At 36.0% G+C, this 18,509-nt stretch overlaps 1 protein-coding gene across 6 annotated transcripts in view; it reads right to left on the bottom strand.

The window, feature by feature from the left end:
• The window catches only part of LOC115216339 (rho GTPase-activating protein 12), a 152,845-nt gene that overhangs the window by 21,364 nt on the left and 112,972 nt on the right, over window positions 1-18,509 (bottom strand). For 4 of the 6 annotated variants that reach the window (XM_036506755.1, XM_036506756.1, XM_029785565.2 and 1 more), the window contains 3 exons: window positions 18,193-18,336; window positions 4,165-4,215; window positions 1,809-1,864 (listed from right to left, as the gene is read on the bottom strand). In XM_036506755.1, the coding sequence (XP_036362648.1) occupies window positions 1,809-1,864; window positions 4,165-4,215; window positions 18,193-18,336 (251 nt within the window). The remainder of the gene's footprint in view (window positions 1-1,808; window positions 1,865-4,164; window positions 4,216-18,192; window positions 18,337-18,509) is intronic. The other 2 variants (XM_036506757.1, XM_036506758.1) reach the window with 1 other exon arrangement.

Below are 18,509 nucleotides of genomic sequence, written 5' to 3'. Positions count from 1 at the left end.
GCTCTCAGTCATACAGTCAGCTACTATTACAGTTATACTGACAAAACAAAAGTAACACTAGCAGTGAAAAACCCTCATGATAATACAAAATTACAGCAAGACCTAAACACAATATAGAAGTGAGCTGAAAAAAAAAAACATGCAGTTCAATGCTGAGATATTCAAAGCACACTACTATCAGCCCACAGATTGCAATCAGAATACATAGGACCAGTGGATATTGCAATCTCAAAGTTACAATCACAGCTGGATCATCATTCTGTATACATAATATTGGTTTGAAGTTTTGGTACAAAACCAGCAATTTTGGGTGAGGGGTTAAGTTGATTACATTGACCCCAGTGCTCAACTGGTTCTTATTAACTCCAAAAACACAAAAAGTAAAAATCAACCTCAGTGGAATTTGAACTCAGACTGACAAAATACAGCTAAGAATTTTGCCCAATGTTAATAATTCTACCAGCTCACCACCTTAATTCTGCATGCAAAGTATTCAGATGGCAACAATGTGTAGACAAGTGGCTCGTTGGATTTTGAGATTGTTGAAAACAAGATAAAACAAAACCATATTGGTTCTGCAGAGAACATTTATTCTCTCAGTTGCTTGGTCTATTTTTGGCTCTGAAGAGAACAGTCAGCTTTTTTGTAATGCTATGGCTGTGAGATTGTAAGCTAAGAACATTAGAAATTGTGAGGACAAAGGTCAAAACTTTAGAGGACAAAACACTCTGTTTAGTCACCCTCAATGTCAGAGTGACATTCCTTTTATCATCCCTTAATCATCCCTTTATCATCCTTTTATCATCATCTGATATGCCAGATCAGATTAGAGCCTGGTGCAGCCATCTGGCTCGCCAGTCCTCAGTCAAACCATCCAACCCATGCCAGCATGGAAAGCAGATGTTAAATGATGACAATGATGATCCCAAAAATGATGAAAAGCAAAAACATTTTTAGCAGAATTTCAAGTTAGAATATAAAGAAGTAAAAACTAAATACTTCCAATAATTTTGTCCAACATTCTACCAATATTGTTAATCTATAGGGCTTATAACTAGTAGCAATGAAGGAAGTGTAGCCATTGGAAAAATGAGTCAACTTGGCAGATAAGACAGGCTGCATGAATAAATGATATATTAGACACTCAATAAATCATGTTTATCTTGAAAATATAAATTGATATATATGTCTGCACTTCATTAAGTTGTTGTTGACAGTTTGTTCTTGGTTAAGATGTGTTTGGGAATTTTATTTTTTATAAGATATATAATAACTTCTTGTTTCTCCTCTGAGTCCTCCTGCTTAAGCTAAAATCAAGGATAGCAGTGTGAAAGTGGAAGTGAATTGGCAACAACAAAATAACTTGAAGTAATTTGTTTCAGCTCTTTGTACTTTGAGTTCAAAATTCAACTAAGGTCAACTCTGCCTTTCATCCTTCCATGGTTGACAAAATAAAACAACAGTTTAAGGCAGAGTTGTCAAAATCTCAAAACTGATGACACACACACACACACACACACACACACACACACACACACACACATATTTGTGCCAACACTTTGCATTCTGAATTCTTGGGTTAGACTTAATCCAATGCCTGGTCTAACACCAGCATGTGGTCCTTGGGGCACCTTTAGTGAAGTTCACTCTGTTGCAAGTATTTTGCCCATGTCTCTAGCCTAAGGATATCTTCTTCCCACCAGTCTCAGAAGCCCTGAAAAAATTAAAGTGTCATAGGTATTGTTCTTCACCTCTTTGATTCTAGAGTAAAATAAAATTAAACAAACAGGAAATAGTGCAATACTAACCCAACTTTTTTCCCATTTTCCATAATTTTTGTTTTGTTTAAGATTCCCGTCTTGTTCTGCAAAGTAATAAAAAAAATTTTTTAAGAAACAAAAGAAGCAAAAAAGACAAAAAAATTGAGTAATCAAGACTTCAGAAAAGTTATAGAAAATGTTGAATTGAGCTGTTAACCCCATGTAGGGAGACAATATTAGAAAACTGAACTTAGGTTTTGATCTCAGACATATAAACAGTGAAACCATCTTATATGACTTTACAACATTAATATACATTTAATATATACCAATATCACCATGATCACCGTGACTGACCAGGCTAACAAATATTGCTACACATTGCTGGTCACAACGTGCTTCACATTGTTTTAGCCTTCAAATGACGCCACCCTGCTGGCTAAGCGAGCAGACCAACAGAAGAGAAAGTAACAGGAAGTTGTGGTGAAAGAGTACAGCAGAGATTGCCACCACCCCCTGCCGGAGCGTCATGGAGCTTTGGGTGTTTTCGCTCAATAAACACTCACAATGCCCGGTCTGGGAATCAAAAACCCAATCCTACAACCACGAGTCTGCTACCCTAACCACCGGGCCATTGCGCCTCCACATATATCAATATGCATTAATATAAATTGAGTTATTTCTTTACTACTTTCAGTTTTGAACAGCAACCATGCTAGGGTACTTCCTTCAAAGGTTTTATAGCTGACTACACTGATACTAGTACTTTATCTGGGACTTATTTTATCAAGCTCCATTTGTCAAATGGTAAAGTTCTCCTTGTAATAAAAGTATGTAACTTGCTTAGAATTCTACAAGGTAGTTCTGTTTGATGCACAAATTCATCAGCAATCCATTATTGATTTAAACATGTGCATAAACACATATATGTATGAATAATCAACATATATACAATATACATGCACACACATATATATCATTAAATCCTGCGAAATCATCCAACATGAGCTAGACAATTTCAGAGGGTCTGATGAGTTGGAGGACTTCACGGAGCTTTGATGACTGCTTTGCCAAGACATCTACAGTTGGATAACCTTTATAATGTCAGCCACTTCTCAGAGTGTATTGGGTGCTTTTTTTTTTCTTTATATCAAGGCTCCAGCACTGGTGGGGTTGCCAAGTAATTTGCAAGACAAAAAAACATCCCTTGATTGAGTGAAATGAAGTAAAGAGGAAGGTAGCTTTATGCCTGGTGCTGTTGTAGTGCAGATATATGGCTACTTGGCACTATATAAGGTGGCTAGGAGTAGATGGAGTGATAAGGATGGTGGTAACAAGTGTCAGCATGTGCTCTCTATGCACAAGAGGATAAGTAAAGAGAGAACGAGCACAGAAGATCGGGAAGGATGGATGGGTAAGTCAGCCAGAGTGTGAGAGGAGATGACAGACAGTTAGAGATGGTGGTAGAGATGAATGTAGTGAATACAGAGTGGGAGCATTGTTGATGGTAAATAAGGATTTAAGGGAAGATGATAAGGAAAACAGGCAGCTCAGGAAGGAGGAGGTGACGAGTTGCAGTACAAAAAGCAAAGAGAGTTACAGAATAACAAACTGTAGATAGATGAGAAATAAGGTGATGTGTAGGGTGAGTGAATGAGTGAAGTAATGGCGGTGGGTAAACAGATGTACAGTGACAAGGATAGAGACCAGTGGTAAATAGGAGTGGATATAGTGAGTGGCAAATAAAGGTGGGGGGGGTCAATAGTAGATACTGGATGGTACTAATAATGACATAGGGAAGTAATAAGATGTAGCTCAGGACAAGATAACTGTCGGTTCAATGAATAACAAACAGGCAAGAGATGATGTCATGTATCAGGGATGAATCTGAAAAGGTAGTGGTCGCAGAAAAAGGAAATGAAATATGTAGTCCTGCTCTCATGCAATTACAGCAGCTGGATGGTGCAATAATGCGAAAAATGATGGCAAGATGGGTGACGGAAAATACCATCTACACCATTACCCCAACTTCCATATGTACTTTATCTTGTTTAATTACTGCAACATTATTATAATGTAGATAGTATACCATATTTCGTTACTGTAACTACTATACCAAATCTAATTTCTCTAACAGAATCCAACTAATTCTAATTCATAAAACTCACATTATATGAACCTATGAAGGAGTATCTATATAGTTGATCAGGTTAGCAAAATTAGTAGCTAAATCTCCCTCACATCACAGCTCATTACCTTGAAAAGGGAGACATTGAATGATGTGACCTCAGACATATCTGCAAAAAAAATACCCAGAATGATCATGACTTGAATGTACTTAATAGATGGCTCCATGTACTCAGGATTGACCTGGGGCACAACAATGAGAACAACAACAACTCACCTTACAAATATCAAATGCTGTTCCCATTAATGGCTGCACTTTCTCAGGACTCTAAAAAAAAAAAATAATAAATAAAAAAACTTTAAAAAAAACAGAAAAAAGAACAAATTTAGAAATGCAATTCTCTACAAATGATGTCAGAACTTAGTAGATCTGGTATCAAATGTTTGGTAATCTTATATTTGGAAACATAACATTCTGTTTTTGAAATGGCTTAGTTAGTTAATGAGTGAGTGAGTGAAAGCGAGCGAGCGAGCAAGAGCAAGAGAGAGAGAGAGAGAAGGGTTAGGGTGAAGGGGGTTAAAATGGGTGACAGATTAAATCTACCATTCTTAAACTGTTGTATCATTAAAATTTTGTGAATATGATGAAGCTAGACTGAATGATCTAAGTTTCTCTAGGTTGTTGTCTCACACTTTAGAGGTCAAAGAATTAAGGGGTGGTTTTTAGAATTCTATGGACCCATTCTGATTAATATTTACAAACCAATTCTTAATGATTTTACATGTTCAGACAATTGTGCATGTGTACATGTGTGAGTCTCTACTTTACTAGAACTAAAACAGATCAGAAAGACTTTTTCAGTCAAGCTAATACTGCACCTTAGATTGCCACTTTATGTACCCTCACTCTCATACCATGCATTAACATGTGGTTTTAAGAAGTGCAACCCAAAGGACTTTAGAGACAAAAGAAACATCAGTTCATTTGTAAATTCTGAATAAGTATTTACAACATCAAGCTTAATGTGTGTGTATATATATATGTATATATATTATATATATAATTCAAACTGACAAAAAATAAAAGATGAAGACAGGTGACAAAACAACAAGCAGGTGTATTTTATATATATATATATGTATGTATGTATGTATATACTCACACACACATATTAAGCTTATATATACACACATACATATATATACACACGCACAGACATAAAACTTATATATACAGATTATATATATATATATATACTTGGAAATGGATGTGTGGTGTTCAATTAAATAATAATAATAAATAATATATATATATACACACAAATGCATATATGGGAACAGGATGTCACCAACTGTGCAAACAACATGAAATACATAAAAACAGGACACACACACAAATGCATAAATATACTCTTTTACTTGTTTCAGTCATTTGACTGTGGCCATACTGGAGCACCACCTTTAGTCGAGCAAATCGACCCCAGGACTTATACTTTGTAAGCCTAGTACTTATTCTATCGGTCTGTTTTGCCGAACCGCTAAGTTACGGGGACGTAAACACTCCACCATCAGTTGTCAAGCGATGTTGGGGGGACAAACACAGATACACACAAACACATATATATATATATATATATGATGGGCTTCTTTCTGTTTTCTGTCTACCAAATCCACTCACAAGGCTTTGGTCGGCCTGAGGCTATAGTAGAAGACACTTGCCAAGGTGCCACGCAGTGGGACTGAACCCGGAACCATGTGGTTGGTAAGCAAGTTACTTACCACACAGCCACTCCTACGCCTATATATATATATAGAAACACAAAGTGTGTGAGAGAGGACCTTGCAAGATTCCTTAAATTAATAAGCAGCATTCATGAATCAACCCACTTCAATATGGTAATGAACGAATGAAAGGGAATCCTTCTCTGGACATTCTATGAGATGAGACAGTTATAGCCAATTTCTACTGCAAGGACACAGACACACACCAATACTTAGATTTTAAATTTTACCACCCTTCCCGCAAGAAAAGAAACATACCATTCAACTTGGCAAACTGTTTATGCTAAATAGTTACAGACACAAATAAGGGAAATGACTGGTAGAACTAAATATGTTCTTTCATAAACAGAAATATCCTGAAATGCTAATAAATTATGCCATAACCAAGGAGAAACACTCTCCCTGAGGGTGAATACCAGAAAAAGATATGTTTTGTTGTGGAAATCAGCGACCCACTGGACACCATGTGGTTAAAAATATACAAAAGGAAAAGGACAACTACGGGCTATTGATAAAGAATTTACAAATCCAGTAGCCAAGACACACTTTCAGTTTCATACCTATTATCAATGGAGTATCAGGATACATGCCAACCTGTCTGGGACAATATATAGCTGAACTTGGGTTCTCAGGGAAAAAATGCATTCACTATAAATGATCACACTATCTGGGACTTCAAAAATCTGTGAGACCTTCTTAGAATTTAAAGGATGATAAATAAAATGAGGCTTTTCTTCACAACTTTGCTACCAAGCAGGTGGCCAGTCAAAGTTTCTTCTAAATCAAAAGGAAAAAGAGGACATACATGCATACATTTGTAGTATTCATACTTTTGCAAAAAGAAACATGACACTATACAGCAGTGGCAGCAGGTGGGTAATTGTTTGGTTTGAATATTTCAAGAACCTATCACAGTGCCAGTAGCTGAGACTTCAAAATTTGAATCTTATTGTCCACACTGTCAAAAGTACTGCAATATTATTAGATTTACAACAACTTAGTATTAAATTGGAACCCATGCCAGCATGGAAAGCGGATGTTAAACGATGATGATGATGATGATGATTTATAAGTTATAAATTAAGGAGTGGTTTTACAAAATATGCTACATGTCAGCTGGAATATCACTGAATGTAATATATACAAGGTGAAGCATTAGATAATTTGACCTAAGTGAGCACTACAGAATAAAATGCGTATCATGTGTAACACAGAATGTTGTTTATGTGACATGACATTGCACACAATATGATCCATAGATGTCATGTAATATGGTGTATAGACAGGAGAGGACAGAGTATAATGTATGTAACTTGTAACAAGATGGCCAGGAGTAGAATATGATATGAGGTGACACAGAATATTATATATATTTGGGTGCACTGCATACTGCAACTCATATGACAGGAATTCCACATATTGTATAATCTAGCTGGGGTGTCATATACTATGATATAGCAGCTTGGCATTCTCAAATATATTAAAAAGTCCTGGTCTAAGTAAGTAGATTTATTCAATATTGTGAATTATTATGGAACTGGTTTCATGCACTACACAAATTGATAACTATATTGATTTGCAACTTGATGAATAGGAGTCTTGCTACAGCTCCTCAATAAAACACACATTCAATTTACACCAGAAAATACAAAATATTAGCTGAAATTTTCACTCAGTTCATCATTGTTTAACGTCCATTTTCCATGTTGGCATGGGTTGGATGGTTTGACAGGGGCTGTCCAAACTTCAATTGTCTGCTTTGGCAGGGTTTCAATGGTTGGACACCCTTCCTAACACCAACCACTTTCCAGAGTGTGCTGGATGCTTTTTATGTGCCACCTGCACATTGCAATAACTTGATTTTGATTCTTACCAACAGCAGATAAAAAATAATTTACAGAAATATGGTAGATAAACACCATGGTATATAGAAAACACTTAAAATCAATAATGTCCCTTGTAAAAACACGAATACTACAAACTTCCATTAGCCATTCAATATAAGGTTAATGATTCAATAAAACATTACAACAAATGCTAAGATCAATCGCACTGGTAAGTTGTCGCAGCTAGTAATACAAGAAACAGTATTGATAAACAGTTATTGCCTGATAGTACAATTTCAAGATATTTGGTAAACTAATGAAATAATGCTGTTTTGATCAAATACAAAGGAAGATAGAAACAGTCACTAAAGAATTCTGAAATCAAGAAATATTTAATACAAAATAAAGAAAAGAACTTTAAAAAAAATAAAAGATATTTATGTTGAATAAAAAGAAAAAGTAAAACTGAATCAATTAGAATATTGAAAATGCAAGTAAGAGAAAATTATTGGTGTTAAGTGAAAATAGGAAAGATGGCAGAGCAATATATGTTCAGGTATGTTGACAGAAAGAACTTGTTGTTCAAGTGAAGAGTGGGAAAGGAAGGAAATACAGAGAAGTCTTTTAATTCAATCAATTTGATTAAAAGATGAAAAAAAAAACAGAATTTGGAAAAATAAAGTAAATATAGAAAAATAGATCCTAAGTCAAGACTGGATTATAAGAGAGGGAATGCATAACATTGCAGTAGTATTCATGACTTTCCAAATGCCATTTGCAACCTGACTAAAATAAAACTATTTCAACCGAGAACTGAAACCAGATGAAAGATACATGTCATAGCACAAATAGTCTGAAACTGTTTGGTCTGGTGATCCTGTTGTCTGCTAGAAGATGGTAGGGGTTTGCACTCCTGCTTGCAATATATACCAGGTACCGACTGCATCAATAACCAGCTGGAGGTGGCTCTTCTTGAGGTTAAAAATGGTACTAACATCAAACAGCCAAATTGGTGTGGTGATAAACATTACTTCTCAGTATAGTTACTACTTTCATTTCTTATAGAGATTTTTGAAATAGCCAATTTGCTTGTTTATATATAAACTAGCAGTATCGCCCGGTGTTGCTCGGGTTTGTAAGGGAAATAACTATATAAGCATTTTTAGAGATGTAAAGTATAATAGCCATCTCAATATGGCTAACCACAAAGGGGGGGGGGTTACTGTAGCTTTTTACGTTCTGAGATTTAATAATACATTTTTAGAAAGTTACTTCCCTTATATATGCCAAAAATGCATTAAAAATGGGAAAAATTGATGGTAATTTTTTTTTAAATCGTAGACACGTGCTAATACCCAGAAGGGCTCGATATGAATCACGACCATAAGATACCCGGTTTTGGTTAAACTGCACCGCAAAATGTGGGAGTAGTTAGGAATCTAAATCGTAGGAGACAGACAGCACACAACCTCACTTTTATATATAAAGACTAGCAGTATCGCCCGGCGTTGCTCAGGTTTGTAAGGGAAATAACTATAAAGCATTTTTAGAGAGTTATAGCCAAAAAATAGCAAAAAAATGGGAAAAAAATGATGGTAAATTTTTTGAGAGTTAAAAAAGGTGGAGTTGCGTCCCCTAGACGGTCTGTGGTTTGGGTTTCTGATTCTCGACCCCATGTCGAATTTATCGATTTTTTTCAGAACTGGGGGAACTTTTCAAAATTTTCGCTGCGTTAGTTTTGAATTATGACATTGGGCTATGTGTGTGTCAAGTTTCATCAGAATCGGTTGAAAGCCGTGGTCAAAGTGAGGGTACGAGAAAACAGACACACAGAAAACGCACAGACAAACTGCCGTTTATATAGAGAGAGATATATATTCATTTGATGTCCATTATCCATACTGGCATGGGTTGGACAAAATATACATGCATATACATACATACATCCATATATTATAAACAAATATATGTAATTCTGTGAAAACACACACACATACGTGTGCGTGTATAAAACAGGCAAAAATAATGGGTTATAAACATTTACTTATTTATTATAGGCATACAGCTTTTTTCAGATATGCATTTGGGTGTGCTGATGGCTCAATGACATCAAGCAATCAATTGAATAACTGATAACGTAGGGAGCTTCCATCCTAGCTATCTTCTTCAGAGCTGAAACAAACCCACAGCCAAACTGATTTGTTCACTACATTCAGACAGATAGATATAACATTTGATGTACACAGTACAAAGATACGAACTATTAATAGTTTCTTATTTTGGAGATATGGGTCCAGACAGGTTTTGTAACAGGTTTTATGGGAACTTGGATCTCAGTGTATTTATACATATAAATATAGGTGTACACACACATATATATAGATGTGTGTATACATATATATATATATATATATATATTATATATATATATACACACACACACACTTACACCACATATGTATATAGACACAATATGGTAATTGCAAAGTCTTTCCCTGGTGAAGAAGATACAACCCAACAAAGGTTAGTATTTAGTGATTTTAGATTTAGAACTAGGACACAGGAACAAAACCAATCTGGAAAAGGAGGACATGGAAGCTCAAGGATCCTTCAAAGAATCAGAGACTTAGAGATACTCTGATTGAAGCAGTTGATGAGAAAAAGGAGGAGTTAGAATCATACAGCATAGAGGACAACTGGAAGTTTCTACAAGATAACCTATTGATGACTACAGACCAAATTTGTAGCTGGTAAAAAATCCCAACAAGACTGAGAGTGATCCGGTGGAAGATCAATGAGATAGACACAGCCATAGAGGCAAAAAGACAGGCCAAGGAATAGAAAAATAATGGCAGCAGAGAAATATATCATGTAACTAGAAGGGGAGCTAGATTTACATAGCAAAAGCTACATTTACATAGCAAAAGAAAAGCAGAAAGAGGAGATCTGCCAATATTCTACAGAATGAGGATCAATATAAAGTGTTCTGGATTACAAGAGAGTGTAGTAGCAAAAATCAAGATGTGGGTGAGAAGTGTATGTGGATAAATAATGGTTCACTAGCATTTAGTGATTCTGAAAACAAAGGTAGAATGAAAGTGCTACTACAAAATGCTATTAAACATAGAGAATGCTTCCCAATGTAGACCCACAAGAGGGACCAGTCATCCAAGTTAAAGCAATCGAGGAAATCCTATTTTCATATCCTTGCTCCACTGCTGAGATGTTAAAATGTCTAGTGGAGTAGAATACGGCTTAGCCACCCATATAGTTCATCAAGTTGTATAAGAATGTGTAGCAGCATTAGCCAGCTGTTACAATGGTAACAGAGCTGCCTTAGATAGAAGTAATTACAGAGGTATCAAATTGCTAGACTTAATCATGAAAGTTACAGATAAAGTTACAACATAATTAATTAGGAACAGAATTAGATTAGATGAAATGCAGTTTGGTTTTGTCCTGGCAAAAAGTATTACTGATGCCCTCTGTCTAATAAGAAAACTGCAGGAGAAATATTTAGCTAAAAGTAAGCAAATGTACTTGGCATTCATTGACCTGAAGGAAAATATCAACAGAGTCCCTTCCGCTATGATTTGGTGGTCTCTAAGGAAACTAGGGATAGATGAATGGCTTGTGAATACCCTACAAGCCATGTACATGAGTACTATGAGTAAAGTGAGTTAGCCATGAGAATAGTAAAGAACGAGTAAAGGTAGGAGTTCACCATGCTCAGTCCTCAGTCCTCTCCTACTAAACATAGTTCTCAAGCCATAAAAGAGGAATTTAAGACTGGCTGCCTCAGGGAACTAATATATGCTGATGATCTTGTTCTAAAAGCAGAATCCGCAGTAGGATAAAAAATGAAATTTTAGGTGTGGAAAACCTGAAATTAAAGGGCCTTAAAATTAACCGCGCAAAGGTCAAAGTTCTAGCTAGCAGGAAAATAGAGAGAACTCTGCTCCCATCAGGTAGATGGCCCTGCTTCATATGAAGGAAAGGTGTAGACAGGAACTCTGTACAGTGTACCCAGTGCAAGGCTATGGACACACAAGAGGTGCAGTGGTCTCACAGGAAGATTAACAGAGAAAGTAGTCTTTGTATGTGGAAGATGTGCTAAACTAATAAACATGAAGGACAGAAGGGAAATAGATTTTCTTAAATGCCCAGAAGGCACCCTAGGAGTTGTAGATAGTTTTTGTTACCTAGATGGCCTAATTAGCAGTAGAGGAGGATGCTCTGAAAGTATAGTTTTCTAGAATAAGAAAAAGATGGAGAAAGTTGGTAACAAAAGGTTTCCCTCTCAGAGTGAAAGACAGATTGTATAATGATTATGTATGAACATGATAGTGAGATGTGGGCCCTGAGATTTGTGAACATGAGACGTAGGTGTTGAACAACTTCAGTTCTCAGTCTCCTCCTGTTTGTCATAAACCTCCAGACCATAACAGAGGAGTTTAAGATTGGTTGCCTATGGGAAAGCCCCTATGCTAATGACTTTTTTCTTAGAGCTGAATCTGTACTAAAATTGGAAATGAAATTCCAGGTGAGGAACAAAACTCACAATCAAAGACTCTTAGAGTAGCCAGAACCAAAGTTCAGAGAAACCACTAATACCTTCAGGAAAACAGCCCTGTTTGATATGTTGAAAAGGTGTATGTAGAAATTTCATATGGCATATCCAGCGCAAACTGTCACCACAAGAGTTGCAGTGGAATCATAGGAAGGTTGACAGAAATGTAGACTATGAGTGCAGCAGATGTTCAGGAGTAAAAATACACCAAGAGTACAGAGAAAATTGATTTTCTCAAATGCTCAGGATACTGAGAGGTAGTAGATATTTTCTGGTACGTAAATGACCTAATTAGCAGTGAAACAAGATGTTCTAAATGTATAGTTGTTAGAACAAAAACTGGCTGGAGAAAGTTCAGAGAGCTGTTAGTTCTGTTGGCAACAAAAGGCCTCTCTCCCAAAATGAAAGGCAGATTGTAAGATGCTTGTGTGTAAAAAGCAGCTGGCCCTGAATGTAGGGGACATTTGAAAGCAAGTAAGTTTTAGTCAATACCTAACTGAACTCACAACTCTTCTTTCTGTCTCATAAGGATAAATATGAATCTCCAAAATCTTACTCTACTATTTCCTTTATCAAGTCCTTTGTAAAAAAAATTTTGTTTATACTTCTTGCACTGATGAGTACAATGATATATAATTAAATTAATTTAATTAATTTAATTATTTCTATATATTGTTTTACATATATGATTCACTTTTTTAAAAAGGTTTCTCAATGTCAACTGCCGGTATTGATGTAGCAACAGTGAAATTTTCCATTTTCATTTGTGAAATCTCTCACTCTCTATTTTAATGTTTTCATTTCAAGTTTTAATTTGCTATTTGCAAACAACTACAATAAATTACTGAAAGAAATATTTACTAAGTTCACAAATTTCGCTTCAACCCACACACTTTGTTAATTTCCATAAAAAGTTTTTATTTATTTACTTTTCGTGCACTGTGTTCAGCTCTATGTATTTGCCATCAGTCACACATGCACACATGTTTTCTGTATGTACATTTGTATACATTTATGTATGTGTATGTGTGTTTGTGTGTGAAAGAGTGTGAAGGGATGTGCTGTCACGCATACGTACAAACATAAATACATATGCATACATCTTTTTGTATGTATATGCGTGTGTGAGTGAGAGAGAGAGAGAGAGAGAGTGATGTCTAAATGGCACTTTCTCTCTCTCTCACACAAAAAAACATACATATTTATTTATGTACATATACATGACAACATACTCCTTCACTCTCTCTCTCTCACACACACACACACACATCCATTTCATCTGATGTTTGATACTGTATGTATATGTATGTGTGCGTGCTTCTGTGCACGTTTGCATGTGGCGTTCCACAATCGCCATTTATTTCAGTCACTCTTGTGAAGATATTCACATAACTCATTTTTCCATTTAATCCCCATTTTAATTTTCAAAAAAGTTTCTGACGATGTAGATGATCAGTATTCTACAGTGAAGCAAAGACAAGTACAGGTAGCCAGGTAGTTGACTTCTGCAACTCTGTTAACTCTATTAAGTATGCTTGCAAATACATAAACAAAGGTTTAGATGCTGCAACATACACTCTTATGCAGAATGGCAGTCAGCAGATAAATAAAAATGATGAAGTTGCGCAGTGTGACAGAGGAAGATATATTCGTACCAATGAGGCTTTTTGGCACATCTTCAATTTTCCCATTCATGAGAGACACCCAGCCATCATTCATCTGAGTGTCCATCTAGAGAATGGCCATAGGGTTATCTTTACAAAACAGCCTTGCAACAAGCACTTCCTCCAAAAGAAACTACCCATGCTGCCTTTTTTTAAGTTGTGTCAAGTAGATGAAGATGCAAGAAAACTCCATTACCCACAATTACCCAAGTATTACACCTGGAGTAACAATAACTGGCACAAGAGGAAAGGTGGGGGCTGATACTTTTGCAAGAGTTTACAGTGTCCACCCAAGCCAAGCAGAATGCTACTATTTACGGCCCCTTTTGCATGAAGTACATGATTCCAAATCATTTCAAGATTTGAGGAGGGTAAATGGTCATGTGTGTGAAACTTATAGGGATGCATGCTATCAACAAGGTTTCTTAGAAAATGATGAGCATTGGAACCTTGCATTGACTGAAGCATCAGTATCAGATCCTCCAAGGAAACTCGGTAACCTTTTTGCAATTATACAGAACATGTGTCAACTTGGCAGTCCCCTACAGCTTTGGATGAAATATTGTGATGACATGGTTGAGGACTTAAAGTATGCAATTCAACAAGAAAACCCAGATATCAATATTCATTTCTCTGAAACAATTTTTGACCAAACACTGATTGAAATTGAGGATCAAGTTTTGGACATGGGAGGCAAAAATTTGCAATGGTCTGGCTCTGGTCTGCCAAAACCAAACTGTCAAATTAGTGATATAACTTCAAGAGACATAGTAATAGAGACAAATTATAACATCATAGAGTTGGCTGCATTTGTGAATGAACATGAACCTAAACTTCTTCCAGAACTACGTTGTGCATATGATAAAATTATTTCGTCAGTCACAGAAAAAAGCAGAGGAATCTTCTTTCTTGATGCTCCTGGTAGCACAGGTAAAACATTTGTAACAACATTGCTTCTCTCCAAGGTAAGATAACAAAAAAGAATAGCAGTTGCTGTAGCATTGTCTGGCATTGCTCCCACCATTCTCCCAGGAGGATGAAAAGCTCATTCTGCTTTTGAATTACTGCTAAACCTGATCACAAATGACAGCCCAGTTTGTAAAATAAGCAGTGTTGTGCCAATGCCACCTGATCATTTGGGATGAATACGCCATGTCATACAGAGGTGGAATGGAAGCTCTTGATAAGACCTTACAGGACATCAGAGCTAACAATAAATCTATGGGAGGAGTTACATTAGTTTTATCAGGAGACTTCAAACAGACATTACCAGCCATTCCAAGATTAACAAAATCTGGTGAAATAAAAGCATGCATTAAGTCTTCACACCTACGGAATTAAGTACAGAAATTCTCCTTCAATACATAGGAACTAATGTGCAGAACAGTTTTCAACCTGGCTCCTCCAATTAGGAAATAGGAAAGTACCATTTGATGGGATTGGTGATATCAATTTGGCTTATATTGCTATCATGGTGAATTCCCCAGCTGAATTGAAGAACAGGGTATTTCCAGACTTCAGTAATAATTATTGCAGCGTGGAAGGTGTTTATAAGCCATTTAAGAAATACACAAAAACCGTTAGACTCACTTCAACATTTAAATTTAATTTGCCAAAATATTTTCGTCGCTTTGAGACCGTGACCTGTTCACTGACAAAATTCCATGCTGCACGGAATTTGGCAAATTAAATTTAAATGTTGAAGTGAATCTAATGGCTTTTGTGTATTTCTTAAATGGCTTATAAACACTTTCTATGCTGCAATTGTTTTCATTCCAGCACACAATCTCGGATCGGGTCACTTGCTACACAAGTACATCTCAGTAATAATTATAATTCACATAAATGGTTGTGTCAAAGGGCAATTCTTGCTCGAAAAATGAGACAATAGCAAGGATTAACCATGAATTAATGAATAAGATTCCAACAGTCATTAAGAAATACAAATCAGTTGATTCAGTCCTTGATGAAAATCAAGCTGTCCCATTACACAACATTCCTTAATTCTCTTGAGCTACCTGGAACTCTTCCACATTAACATTTTCTGACGGTAGGAGTCCTAATAATGCTTCTTAGAAATTTAGATCCTCCTAAATTATACAATGGGACAAGGTTGATTGTGAAGACATTATCACCTAATGTGATACAGCTACTATCATCACTGGATGTGCCCCTGGGGAAGAGGTTTTCATTCCAAGAATTCCAATCAAACCAACAGACACGCCATTTGAGTTCAAACAAACACAATTCCCAGTGTGACTTTGCCTCACAATGTCTATTAATAAAGCTCAAGGTCAGACTTTCAAATCTACTGGCTTGCACTTAATTGAGCCTTGCTTATCTTTTATGGTCAACTTTATGTCGATTGCTCCAGGGTAGGTAGTTTCCAAGACTTATTTGTCTATGCTTCAAACTGGAAAACAAAGAAAGTTGCTCATCCAGTTCTTACATAATTTTCCTTCAACATGTAATAGAATCTATCTCCTTTCATAAAAGTGGTAAATTTTGTATTTTTGTTTTTCATTATTATTATTATCATTTTATTTATTCATTTATTTATTTTTGTATTATGAATTCAGAATTGATTTCCCAATTGAAGAATAAATTGAATTTAGAATAACAAATTTCCATACAACATATTTTGTTTTTTTCCTTCCAATATATAAGGAAGAATTTTATTCCCAGGCAACTCCGGGTGCCTCTGCTAGTATATATAAGGGTAAAGACATCCTTCAGTTGTGAATGACTATGGGATTGCACTTAAGAAGGTCCCATCCGAAGCACAAGTCTAAGCAAGGTTGTTTATGGAAGACCAGCAGTTGCTCATGCATACCAGCCTCCCCTCTCCACACCACTGAAATTATCCAAGGGAGAGGGAAAGGCAAAGGCCAATACAGCTTGGCACCAGTGACATCACAACTCATTTAAACAACTGAGTGATCTGGAGCAATGTGAAATGAAGTGTCTTGCTCAATAATGCAGCAAACAGCCTGGTTCAAGAATTGAACTCACTAACTCATGATTGTGAACCCAACTATCTAACCACTGAGTCGTGCACCTTCACACACACACACACACACACACACACACACATTTTGAGGTCTATTTTCCTGTTTGTATCATTAAACACACACACACACACATATATATATATATATATACAAACATAGATACATACATATAAATATATGTGCTTGTGTGTGGGTTTTGATTATTCATATAATACAGACCAATAAAAGCCAGAATGATTCCCATGATATAACTCTTTAATTGATTTAATCATTGATTAACCTGGTTGCTTGTACAGACCCTATTTATCATTGAGTATCCATATCATACCAATGTTTATGAAGACAGTTTGTGTAAATATTTCATTTGAAGGTGTGACTGATTAAAACATGGAGAGATGACAGGGCTAAGTGGATAAGACATTGGGCAATCAACATATGATGTTTTCATATCAAATGACTGTATTTTATGTTGAAGGACACTTCAGTTTCCCCCATGGTGTACTGCCCCCTCAGCTGGAACAGTACAGCTACATGCACATAAATATCTTAGACTGAACTCAAAAAAATTGATGCCGTCGAGAGGTAGGCCCCGAAACGGCACGCATTCTCTCCTGATGACCCCATACACTTGACTTGTAGCACTTGCATGTGCAAGTTGTTTGCAAGACATCAAATACTCACCAACACTACAACCCCTGGTTCATAGACATACTGTCATCATCATCATCACCATCATCGTGACAATATGTCTCTGAACCAGGGGTTCTATTTTCTATAGTCAGTCTACCACTACTACAATAGCCTCTGCTCTTCCAAATTAGCTAGTTACATACTCATACCCCTGCAACGAGTACCCATGTCTCTCTTTTTCTTACCCCCCTCTACCATTTTCTTCTTCATCCTCACCTCATCTTGCAATAACTTTCATCAATCTCTTCTCTCTAGCGTCACCATTTATCCCTCCCCACCCAAGTCTTTCCTGCAAATATCAACTTACAGATGCTCAAGCTAAATTTTAACCCAATCAATCTCACAAATTTTAATGGATCGTGTCATCAGCACTGTTTCTTGTGTCTAAGTCATTAAAAATACCAGAATGTTTAGACATTATAATTCATCACCTACTGATGCAAATACTCAGAGATATGATGCATATATTCAGAGCTTGAACTTTACGAAACTAGTATTGTGATTAAATATTTATGTTTTTTTATTTAGAACTTGTTATACATAGATCAAAGATCTGTAACAAATGTTGAAGTTTCAGGAAAGCAATCCTGAATGTGTCGAAGTTACAATTAATATAATAAACAATTCTTAAATATTTATCAAATTTATTAAATTATTATAGATTCAAAGACCAAATCAAGAAACTAGCTGAAGAAATGAATTGTTGTCTTGTCTTTCTCAAGAACTTTGCAACGATAAAGAGAAATAAAAAGTTATACAAACCTCGACGTAAGAAGGCATTTGAGATGGTAAAGTTTTAGATCTTTGTGGTGGTACACTCACAGGAATGGGCTGGTGTTGTAAGGTCATAGATTTGGCCATAGTGACAGGAGGAATTTCATTATCAAGGGTAACACTTTCTGAATACTGAAATAAGAAATTTTGTGGGTTTTGTTGATCCTATCATTTGGAATCTAACACAATGTATATTGTGAATTTTCAGAAAAAAAAAAGTGGCCGCAAGCTTAGATACTGACTTTCGAGTCATGGGTTAAAACTTTGATACAGCCATAATGTTGTACTCTTAGCAAACTATCATA

This window comes from Octopus sinensis, linkage group LG10 (genome assembly GCF_006345805.1).
Source record: "Octopus sinensis linkage group LG10, ASM634580v1, whole genome shotgun sequence".
Taxonomy (NCBI): domain Eukaryota; kingdom Metazoa; phylum Mollusca; class Cephalopoda; order Octopoda; family Octopodidae; genus Octopus; species Octopus sinensis.
This window is presented reverse-complemented; position numbering and strand designations above follow the sequence as displayed.